General features: G+C 42.1%; 1 protein-coding gene across 1 annotated transcript in view; it reads left to right on the top strand.

Annotated features, from left to right (window-relative positions):
• The window catches only part of CAV1 (caveolin 1), a 41,860-nt gene continuing 29,466 nt past the window's right edge, over nt 1–12,394 (top strand). The window contains exons 1-2 of the mRNA XM_018558910.1: nt 1–87; nt 10,658–10,822. Coding sequence (XP_018414412.1) covers nt 58–87; nt 10,658–10,822 — 195 coding nt within the window. The 5' untranslated portion in view covers nt 1–57. The remainder of the gene's footprint in view (nt 88–10,657; nt 10,823–12,394) is intronic.

Raw genomic sequence — 12,394 nt, 5'->3', positions numbered from 1 at the left:
CCTTAAATCATACCTCCCTGAGATCTCATTCAGAGCTCCTGGCAACTGAAGGACAGCATGTCTGGTGGCAAATACATAGATGCAGAGGTAGGAGTGCTTAGAGTGGTCTCTTTCTGCTATCTCAGGCAGTAAGCTCATATATACTATGTAAAACGTTAAGGATTTGTCTTTAACACATGTGTACCTGCCATAAAGTACAGTGGGTCACGTGATAAGAGATAATTTACTGACTGTCAAAGCAGTAGCGAGAGATAGAGGAATTCGAAGTGGCACTACCCTGTGCAAACAATTTTCAGCTGATAGTCCTGACATGGAGATGTTAACTCCTTAAAAATATGTTTTTGTAATAAAATCTTTGTTTGGGGGAGTAGAGAAAGGAATGTAACTTGGCTTTCCTACCAAAGGATTTATTCTTCATGAGCTCTGTTTGGCACTCCTGTAACTTGTTGATCTGTGGTCGACAAGGGAGTTTAGGAAATGGCATTTGTTTTGCACAGGTGTGTTCATACCCACATGGTGAAGTCACTTATGTTCCGTAAAATGCACATCTAGCCTAACCTCAGGGCTCTGTGAATGGGAGAATTGTAAGCAGAGCTTCCACAGCAAGTCAAAATTACAGAGTTGTGCTGGAAAAGCTGTTCGACACTGCAAACCTTCAAAGTACATTTTTGAAGAATCCTGTGTTGCCTCTCCCTTTTCCACACTGAGGAAATCTGATTTATGCAAGTTGTTTCATAGTAGACAGACACATGAATAGAAAAAATACTGCTGAGCTGCAATAAAACGTTAAGATGGCTTTTATATACAATTACTAATTCATTTACTAGCCTTTAATAATGTAGATGTGTTAAATAACACCAAAGAAAGAGTATTAAGCTACATGCATACTATTTCTAATGAATGCTCAAAGCATGTTGGCCATAAATGGGTAGTGTAGGGGGTTAACTAACAAGAAAAAATGCTTGGTACAATCAAAATCTGACGTTTTGCAGGATGTTTTGGAATATTTTGCCTATTCTTCTAAGTAAAGAGTGCATACACTTGAGACAAATCCCTATCAAGTTCAGATGCAAAGTAGAGGTTTTAAGGTCAGGCAGGTCTTTAAAATATTGTTGAAGCAAATGTGAGATATCTATAGTTGTATCTTGTAACAGGTGCCTAAGGGTTAGTTGTGTAAAGGTCCATTAAATAGTGTTATAAAACAGCCTATTCCAGATCCATTGTTATTGAAGACCATAAATGCAAATTTTGAATTGGCATTTTATTATATTAAAGACATTTGCAAGATTGAAAGGTATCCCTTCCAAAGGCAAGTCATATTGATGGGATATTATGGAGAGTGTAAGCTGTATACTGATAATCATTCTGACTTGGACATTTCTGAGACTAAAGTAGTCAATTTAGCAAACAATGATTCCAGATTGGTTGCTCTTGTTTACTGAACTATTCACATTGATCTTGGCCTTATTAAAGTCTATTTAACCCTAAAACATATCATGTGTGACATCTCTATGCCAGACATAGATATCACTCACCAATATGTGCTAAACATATGCCATTGGTAACATGAGGCTTGGCCTAAATAATACGAGGATTAAAGCCAGTGATTTTAATGGGTGTATACGTTATTATGATTGGTCAACTTTTTAACTGGTAATTCCCATTCTTTATCTCATAAAATAACAGATGATAGTATGCTAGTGTGTTTATAATCTTCACGCATGGCTAGTTCCAGCATAGTAAATAGCCTATCATATTCTGCACCAGCATCATATGATAAATTAATTATTTTGATGATGTTTTGTCATCTTCAGCTAGCTGTGCTGGTGTGAAGGAATTCTACTAAAAGTTATTGCAATATTATTATAAAAAATAAGAATGATTTTACTGTTTTGTTGCATCACGCAGAGTTCAAGGTAAACACGGCCCTCATTATCATTCAAAAAACAAAGTAAATTAAACCTTAAACAATTGAGTAAGGAAGATGCTCAGAAGCAGGAATTTCCATGGACTAAAATGACTGAGAAGCACATATAAATTCTAATAAATAATTTTTTCTTGCTGTTCTGAAATTCAGACATTCTATTTAGTACATAGGAAAGTGGGGGCATGACAAGGTACAGCAGTGAAATGTGTCAAATACTTTTATATAACTCATCTAACTATACATAGTAGTTAGTATTTCTGCCTTGCAGCACTAGGATGCTCGGTTCCAATCCCAACAATGACACTATCTGTATGGAGCTTGCATGTTCTTTCTGTGCTTGTGTGGGTTTCCTCCTACACTCCAAAGACATGCTTGCAGGTTAATTGGCCCAACTGAGCATGCCTAAGAAGGCTGCCTCACCTCTTAGGCATGTTGTGCCCCCAGGAAGAAAAGGGCTGTAGAAATGCCAATTAAATATTAAGCATAGAAGTGTTCCTTTACAACTGAACTCCAGACGGTTGGCTAAATGCACAATGGAAATACAAGCATGGGTGCTGTTTTACCTAGGAAAGACTGTGTGTAACTGTGTGCAACCAATCTTGTGGCCACCACTATCACGCAACACAACCAGAACCTCAACTCCCACTGCAACAGCAGCACCACAGCTGCATCAAGACTAAAAGTCAAAACACAACCCACCTTGCTGACTGGTTAATGAAGCATCAGTAGCTGCTGCTCACTTATGAGGGCATTCACTGCTCACTCTGCTCTCTCCCCCTGCCAGCAAATGTGCACCACTGCAGAGCCTGACTGACTCCTACATGGCTATTCACAAAAGGGTGAAGATGTTGGAGAAGGCAGGAGAAGTGAACGATTTAGGACAAAATAGCTGAACTGGAAAGTGAGCTGAATTGGTAAATTTTTCCAGTTCAGCTATGTTGTCCTAGATTGTTCACTTCTCCTGCATTCTCCAAACTCTTCACCCTTTTGTCAATAACCCTGATAGTGTTGGTCTTCCCTTTTGTAGCCTCAATGCTGCAGTACAGACAACTACAGGGGGACAATGTTAAGAAATATGCAGGTACCGAAGGTAGCTACATTAAAAAATACATCTTTTTTTTTATTATTGAAGACATGCCTGCATTAATTTGTTATAGTGCTGCCTGGGGCTCTTCCTTAAAGTGACCCTGTCATTAACGAAAAACATCCTCAAACAGGCATATACTGTATGGGGAAAAAAACACAAATACTTACCTTTGCTGAATACAGTTGTGACATGGAGGTTGGAGGGAGTAACCACTGTGCTCTGTGGTGAGCCAAGGAGATGGACCCTCCCAGAAGTGTTGGTTTCCCAGTAGACTTCAACCGAGGATTTCTTGTGAACAGAGCGGTGTTCAGAGTGGGCAGTGGGAAAGGTAAGTATTTATGGTTGTCTTTTTTTTTGTTCAGGCAAGCCTGTATGGGGTTGTTTTTAGTTAATGACAAGGTCACTTAAAACATAAAAGGTAAATCTCAGTTACACCTCATTCAGAACCTTCACTCAGACAGTCCCCAGTACAGGGTCAGTATGACAATATCATTACACTGACACCATGCCGGTAGTACTTGGAGTTCACTGGAGTCTTCTACATACACATACAAAACAAATCCTTTCATTTAGCAGACTGCAGAGAGATGCTGTGTGGAGTTAGGTACTAAACAACAGGCTTGGGATTAGGTGTTCCCTAGAAGACCTGATTACATCTGATGGATGGCCTAGTAGACTGGGAAGCAATGGCAGGATGAGAAATCTTATGAATGTACTGTATGCACCTTCAACATTTTAGAATTTGACTGAAGTGTTCCTATTTTGTGCTTCAATGCAGCAGCATCACCCTTAATGTACTGATTGCAGAGATTAACCAGAGATTAACCAAATACTTTGCAGGACTTTGATACAAGGGACAGCCCTGAGCCTTCTTAAAGTCTACCATGTAACACTTGTTCACCCACTTACTGTATATGTCCTATATAATGTTTACCTTTCTGTCTAGAATTAGTTCTTGAAATAATAATATGCTGTGCTGTCACTGGTATCTTCCTGCAATGAAAAGAGCTTCATGAGAGGTAACAATGTATTCTCATCCGCCGCTTTAGGAGTCAGTTCAGTTTTTATTGTTACTTGTTGTGTTTCCTTTCTCACTCTTCCACTGTGAATAGTTTTCCTGCACATGAGGAAATATATTACAACCATATTTTGATGGAATTTTTTGTTCCTCTCACTGAAGACAGTTACCGGGTCCTAAAAAAAAAATAAAAAAAAAAATCACAAGTTCTTGTTTAATGTTTAGAGGGATTCTGATTTTCCAGTGCGAAAAGTCATTACAACGTACAGTAGGAATGCAAGAGCGTTTGTTATAGCAATAGTGTAAGTCTACCTCACTAGCTTACAAAATGGCTGAATTGTCTCAAATAAACTGTTATGACCTTTGCACTGTACGACCAATATTTCCATAGTGTGGACACAAGTATAAAACAATGGTTAGCTTTGTGCCTTCTGGAAAACCAACAGTTGTCACTGGAATCTATATGATACATTTCATAAAGTACACTACTTAAGAGACCTAAATAAAGGCACAGTGAAAAGTGCATTCGGTCTTCTATAATACCAAAATAGGGATGTTCAGATACCAGTTCAGATACCAGTGCCGATACTTGGCATTTTCATGAGAACTACCAGTGTTGCAGTGGTTGCAGCTGGTACCTGCCTCTGGTGCTTCCCCACTGTCCTGAAATTATTATGTATTGTTTTTAGAAAAACTGTCACATGACACTAAACAAAAATGTATCAGTACTTGTATCTGTGAGTACATGGGCAGGTATCAGTACTTGTACTTGAAAAAATGGTATTGGTGCATCCCTAATATATATTTATTTTTAGAAAATCATACATCAAAATAGAGATGCACAAATCCCAGGAGCTCCGTGTGCTCCTTAAAAATGACAGCTGTCTCCTAACTTTTGAGTTTTTCTCTAGTCTAGTCTTGGAGCTGGAAAAGTATTTGTACTTGTACTGAGTACGGTACTTGGTATCTGAACATCCCTACCTATAAATGTATGTCATTTAGTCACTGACAGTGTGTAGGTTTATGAGAAACCGAGTATGGAAACATGCTGCCCCTTGCTATAAGCACTGTCAAATCAGAACTGTTCCCTACAGCTACTTTTCAGCTTCATTTCCATGTGCATGTTAGACAATTATAGGGGTCACCTAATATCTATGGGCAAAGGACTTTTACACTGTGCATTGTTGTGCGAAGATCAATGCTGTAGGCTAACCCAGAGCAAGCAATCCTAAGGCTGGCCATACACTTGTAGTTTTTTAACACCCAATTCCCCCATCCCATGCTGGGCTATTATATTCTGACAGTCGGCCCCCACAGCTGTCAGAATACCCGAATAGTGACTGCAGCTGGTTGGTTGCAGTCACTGCTCCACTAACAATTTTAAACCGAACTCTTTCAACATAAGTTGATAAAAAAATCGACTTTTGTTGAACAGAGTGGTGCCGAAAGGGGTTGATCAGTTAAAAGAACATTTGTTATTGGTTTTCATAAGCACTGAATCTATTCCGAAAGAAAAAAAATATTCTATAGGCAACCCAAAGTATATTTACTATATCTCTATCCAACAACGTACAATTCCTTCCTTCTCTAGTTACAGTTTTAGCAGTTAAATATTATCAGTTACCAATGGCCGTTAATGACATCCCTTAACCATTTCACTGTGATGGCACAAAAACCAGGCCTTGTGGTCGGTAACCAAAAACACTGTGGGGTTGATTTACTAAAGACAAATTGGCTGTTCACTTTGCAAGGGAAGTTTCCCTTAGCTTAGTGAATGTGGTGAAATTTCACTTTGCAAAGGAAACCAACCCAATCATGTGCAAGGAAAATATAAAAAAAACAATATTTTTGCTTGCACATGATTGGATGTTGGAAGTCCACAGAGCTTCACCTCATTCACTGAGCTAAGGGAAAACTTTCTTTACAAAGGGCAAATTCCCTTGCAAAGTGAACAGTTTTTTTGCCCTTAGTACAGTGGTGTCACAAGGGGGGTGCGGCCAGGGCCGGTGCTGCCACTAGGCATAGTAAGCAGGCGCCTAGTGTGCACTCCTGCCTAGGGTGCTGCCTCGACCACTCACCCCCCACAGCAAGCCCTGTCTATTTCAAATTGCAAAAGCCAATAGCAGACTGGCCATTGCACCTGCCCACTAAGCAGAGGAGCGGAACTGAGAGACAATTTGTTCTCCCAGATCCGCTCCTCTGCTCAGTAGGTGGGGTTCCAATAGCCACGGGTGGAGGGGGATTGGGGGTTGCACCGTGGGAAAGGGCTGGGGGTGCAAATAGCTGGTCTTGCCTAGGGCCCAAAATAGTCTAGCACCGGCCCTGGGTGCGGCCCCGCACCTGGGTGCCACCATTGGAGAGGTGACACGAAAATGACTGGCAGTCATTTTGGTGTCACCCCCCTCTGAAAAGTCGGGCACTCGGTCATTGATCGAGAGCCCGACAGTGTCAGGAGAGAGGAGGGGACCCGGCGGCATACCTCATCCCGCCGGGTGAACGTCCTCTCCTCTCTCTCCCGGCGTCCATCACCAAGATGGCCACCGGCAAGCGTCAATAAGATGACCGAGCATGCGCGATGACGTCACGGCGGAGTGTCACCCGGTCTCTGCTCTGGGTGTCACCCGGCCTGGGGGCGCCCCTGCCTTAGTACATCAATCCCAATGCATCATGGTATTCTGTAATTGTAGTGTGTATATCCATTTATTGCTCCATGCACAATGACATCATTGTACCTCCATTCTGGCACCAGGGACCCCAATGGAGTTCCTATGCCTCTATAGCAATTAACTAGGTGTTGGCTTCCTGCAATTCTTTGTTAGTGTCAGGTTCAGTTTTCCTCCACAACTGTGCCAGAGAGGGTGGCTGCCACTGCAGATCAGCATTGTCTGCCAAATACTGCATACTTGTGAAGACATGAAGAGGGGATTTTAATGACTTTAAAATAATAGTACTTTTGTTAGAGAAACTAGCAAATAAATATTTCTTTTAATACTAACAAACACACAAACAAAATATTAATCAAGCAAAAACATGTTTTACACTGCTGCATATTTACAAAACGGCATGTTCAAAGCATATTTCTTTGCTTCCTTATATATTATTATTTAACAGATGTTTAGTTCAGATGTTTAATATTTGTTTTGAAGTGAATTGTGCGCCATTATATTAAACTTTAAAGTGTAAATATCCAGCCTAAGTGCATGTACCACATGGGGGGAATTTATCAAAACTGGAGCAGACAAAAAGTGCAGCAGTTGCCCCTGGCGACTAATCAAATTCTCTCCTCGGTTTGTTCAGTTAAGCTTTGAAAATGAAAGATAGAAGCGGATTGCTCCAGATTCTTGCCAGTAATCAGTCACCTGTTCAGCAGAATGTGCTGCAGGCATCGGCAGGCAGCACATTCTGCTGTGTGGGAGAGGACCCCCTCCTCTTAGTCCCACCCCCTGGCCGCCGAGATGAAGAAGGTGCTGCAGGAGTCAGGTGAGGACTGGGCTGGGAAGGGGGGTGCGGGAGCTGGTGGTATTCAGCATTGCTGATATACATTATAATGTATTGCTGGGACTTGTAGTTCTGCATAGCTGGTGGTATTCTGCATTGCTGTATGATGATTATACAGCAATGCAGAATGGCACCAACTATGCAGAACTACAAGTCCCAGCAATACATTATATTATTAAGTAGGGATGCACTATTGCCAATACTGGGCATTTTCATGAGTACTCGTACTCATGAAATTGCCCCGATTCTAAGAGCAGATACCGACACTACATTTTTACACTGTTGCGGCTGGCTAAGGTCCCTCTTGCCAGGGACCTCAGCATGCTTCCTGTTATCCACACGGTGCCTGTTTATAGTGCCTTCCCATGGTGGTGGGGGGTTGGGGGGCCCTTCATGGTTTCTTGCACCGGGGGCCCTAGTTACACCTCTGTGTCTACTGTTCTATCTGTTAGCCAGAAAACCCTCCGCTGTGTGCCTCTCTGGTGCTGGGTTCCGCTGGATACTAAGACATATACTTCTCTGGCCTTGGTGTTAAACCGTGTCTCCAGAGCTTTTGGTTATGGTTCTAAGGCAGGACATATACTTTTTTTTTTAAATGAATTATTTGCTTTAAAGTGTATCTTAACCCAAGAACAAAAATTGTATATATTGCAGCTTGGCAGTCCTTAGATGTGGTGGCTGCATTAGTTTTCTTTTTTAGACATTTTTTACCTTCCTGCCATTAACACACTTCCTGCCCAAGGGTGACAACACTTACCCATTGTGCACTATCTATAGAAGAGCAACGTTGTCACCCTTATATGGCCTACAAACATGTCCTCCTATCTTCATCTCCATTACATGATGGCAGGGGTGGAATCATAGTTTAGAGAAGATAAAATAACATTGTTTTACATTTCATTTTCAGCACATAGAAGGTGACAAGGTCACTGCATTTCTGGCAGAGAGCAGTAGAGAGCAATTGTCTCTACTTGCAGAAAATGTACTTAGCCTAAAAAAAATGTATACAGCCACCACATTTAAGGACTGTTCAGCTGTGATATAGTAACATTTTTGTTCTTGGGTTTAGAGACACTTTAAAGTGAACTTGTCAGCTTGTTTAAATGGTAAGAGCAAAGTCCTGTCTAAGCCTCCATTCACACCTCTCTAATGCGACATTGCTGCAGGGTGCTAAATTGCACTGAAGGAGAAGTGCAAGCACCTTTTTTATAAATAGCATTGCACCACATTGCATGGTAATATGTTACCATGTAATGTGCTTCGACACAATGCACATGCAATAGCTAGATGCGTTGGGGTGCCATTAAGAAAAATGGCCCTGCAATCCACCCAACATTGAAACATGCATCGCATGCAATCCCACATCGCATAGGTGTGAATGGAGCCTAAAGGGCAGACACATCAAGTTGTCTGCTATTACTTGACAGACGCCCTCCTCTTTTCATTTTAAACTAGTGCAGTGATTCTGGGATAAGCGCCACCTATTGGAAAACCCCTGACCACTGAGTGTATACCTATTGCCCACTAAGACGCTGTCTAGTCATACACAGGGCTGGATTTACACTCTCTGCTGTCCCGTGGCCAGGTTCCTCAATGCGGTGGTTGGGGATATTGGTGCCGTTTGTGTGGCGCTGTCGGTGGGGGGGCTTTTGTCCAGCATCTTTTGCATGTGGTGTTTAGGAGGCCTTTAATCTCCGCAAAGCTGCAGGTGATACACATGGATGTATTTGTGTAGCGTTGGAGTGGAGGGCGGCACTGTCCGCTGTTTCCGTGCAGCGCTGGAGCGGGGGGTTCCATAGACCTGAATCAGACATGAGGACACCAAGGGATGTTCTGTCAGCCGGAGCAGAGGGGGGAGAGGTCAGCGCTATGCTCCAGGGAGAGGGGATCAGGTCATTAAATCTGTTTTACTCCGGTCCCCTGCACATAAATGAGCACTTAACCCAGGGGTGGGCAACTAAGGCCCTCCAGCTGTTGTGGAACTACAAATCCCATGATCATTGCAAGACTGACTGTTACAGCCATGAATCCCAGAAGCAGAGGCATGTTGGGATTTGTCGTTAAAGCACAGCTGGAGGGCCGGTGTTGTCCACTCCTGATTTAACCTTTGCAGTGTTGGGGTAGCCACACTGCAAGGGTACTTTTATGATTTGTCTGGATAGGCTTTAAATGAAAGTATGTGTTTCCGGAGTTCAGCTTTAAAGGCTACGTTCACTTTTCAGAGCACATTTCATATTAAACCCATATTCAGGATGTAACATAAAACATGGTCACATTGCATCCTAAGTGACCCCCCTCCCCACTTACCTGAATGGCAGGCTTCTCTTCCCTGCAGGCCGCTATATCATTTTGAATTTGACACGGCTGTTTGTGGCCCTGCTCACACAGCTGCGTCATCCATTCGCAGATCCTTTGACTGTGACCAGAGAAACTACAAGTGCCATCAGCCACCGCATCAGAGGGACTTGTGGTTCTTAATGGAATACAAGTGTGGTGACGTAACCGCACTTCTAGTCTAGTTACAGGTGCCAGAGCTTTGCACCTGTAACCTGCTGATCATTGCTGTAATGCTTGACTAACTCAATGCAAAAAAAAATACATGCACATTCTTTCTTTTATGAAGAAGTGCACATTGAAAGGTGGAATTACCCTTTAACAATCAACTTGCTGAACTTTGCATAGGGCTGTCGTGTGTCCTATGACAGGACTGTAGAATGAAGTGGATGTCTAAAGCAGATTTTGGTCCAATAAGCAGATTTCAGGGAGAGATGAGAGCTGTTGCTGGAAGACAATGAGGACAGGAGTTCGGGTGTGGTGCTGCCGCTGATAGTCGTGACATGGAAAGTTTGCGCTGTCCGGGTGGGGTGTGCCAGGGATTGCCTGTATAAAGGGGAGGGAGGGGGGGATCGGAATCCCCGAGGAATGAGGAATATTCCCGATGTGATGACCCCTGCTGGAGAGAGCCCGTGCTCTGGTACAGAGGGGTGTGGTATAGTACATGGCTCCTCTTATAAACCAAGCCTTAGTTGTACACTCTTTAGAGAACTTTCTTCTGTCTGCCTCTGCCCATCTATGGTCACACATCGCTAAAAGTCTTCTCCTCTTCTCCCATCCTATTCCACCCTAGGGTGTGCTCTACACGACACCCATCATCCGACAGCAAGGCAACATCTATAAACCGAACAACAAAGTCATGGCAGACGACAGTGACAAGATAGCCCACGATGTCCTCACCAAAGAGATCGACCTGGTCAACCGGGACCCCAAGCACTTGAATGACGACGTAGTGAAGGTGAGCCGCACTGCCTGGGGGGAGAGAGGGGGCTACCACTGTCATTAACCCCCTGCTTACTGCTTCCATCCCTATAATACAATACTCTGCCAGCTAGTGACAGCTACGTGTCTCTTCACTGATAGCTATATGAGTGCTTGCTACTGTTAGGTGCATTACATAGGAAAATCACTGGATGACTTGTATGCTGGCCACACACCTTACAATCGCATTATACAATCACCTTAAGAATGATAAAATGCAAGGATTGCTTGAACTTATTGCACAATCAGACTGTTATGTGGATTCCTAGTGTATGATCACCATATACGTTACAATGTGAATGTGCAATCACCATTAGAATGACGTAGTGCAAGGATTGCTTGAACTCATTGTACAATCAGACTGTTATGTGGATTCCTAGTGTATGGTTACCATACATGTTACAATGTGAGCGTGCAATCTCCATTAGAATGACGTATTGCAAGGATTGCTTGAACTCATTGTACAATCAGACTGTTATGTGGATTCCTGGTGTATGATTACCATACACGTTAGAATGTGAGCGTCCAATCACCATTAGAATGATGTAGTGCAAGGATTGCTTGAACTCATTGTACAATCAGACTGTTATGTGGATTTCTAGTGTATGATCACCATACACGTTACAATGTGAGCAAGCAATCGTCATTAGAATGACGTAGTGCAAGGATTGATTGGATAAATTAGGAGGTTCCGCATATTGCATAGTTTTGGTTAAGTTGATTGTACAAAGTTTGTACAATCAGATTGCAACGTGGATGGTGACGTTTAAGTGAAGAGCAGCTCTAGATGACAACTCATGATCACGATACATGTTACAATCTGATTGTACAATCACCTTTACAACTATGTAGTGCAAGGATAGATTGGATGGATTAGGTAGGTCCTCATATGACCTAGTTTTGGTAAAGTTGGCTGTACAAAGATTTGGTTGTAACGTAAATGGTGAGTGTTATGTGAAGAACTCTATATGATGATTTGCAGTTCTAGATGAGAACTTAGGGTCATCATACACGTTACAATTTGAGTATACTTTGTACAATCAACTTTAGATTTGCCAAAACTATGTAATATGAGGACATACCTAATCTATCCAATCAATTTGCATCCAATCAGACAGGCATTTCCACTACATAGGTGTTGGTAGATCTGAAGGAGGTTGTACAATCAGATTGTATCAACTTTAGTGAGCTTTAGGGTCACCACACACATTACAATCTCACTGTACTATCAATTTTACATTTACCAAAACCATGAAATATGAGGACCTACCTAATCTATCCCATGGATTTGTATTTAATCAGGCAGGCCCTTTCGTTACATAGTTGTTACTAGATCTGAAGGAGATTGTACAATCAGATTGTAATGTGTGTATATTCTGTACAGAGCTACCACTCAGCTGTCATAGACGTCATACTGGCACATGTAGTTCTACAGCAGCTGGATTTTCAGTATGACTTCCTGTAAAGTATCATCACACTGATCCTAATTGCCTATTATTATTATTATATTTTTATTAGTATTATTAGTATTATTATTATAATGTTTGCT

Source organism: Nanorana parkeri, unplaced genomic scaffold, assembly GCF_000935625.1.
Source record: "Nanorana parkeri isolate BGI_ZX_2015 unplaced genomic scaffold, ASM93562v1 scaffold15, whole genome shotgun sequence".
In the NCBI taxonomy this organism is placed as follows: domain Eukaryota; kingdom Metazoa; phylum Chordata; class Amphibia; order Anura; family Dicroglossidae; genus Nanorana; species Nanorana parkeri.
Note: the sequence above shows the minus strand (reverse complement) of the source record. Positions and strands in the feature narration are given on the sequence as shown.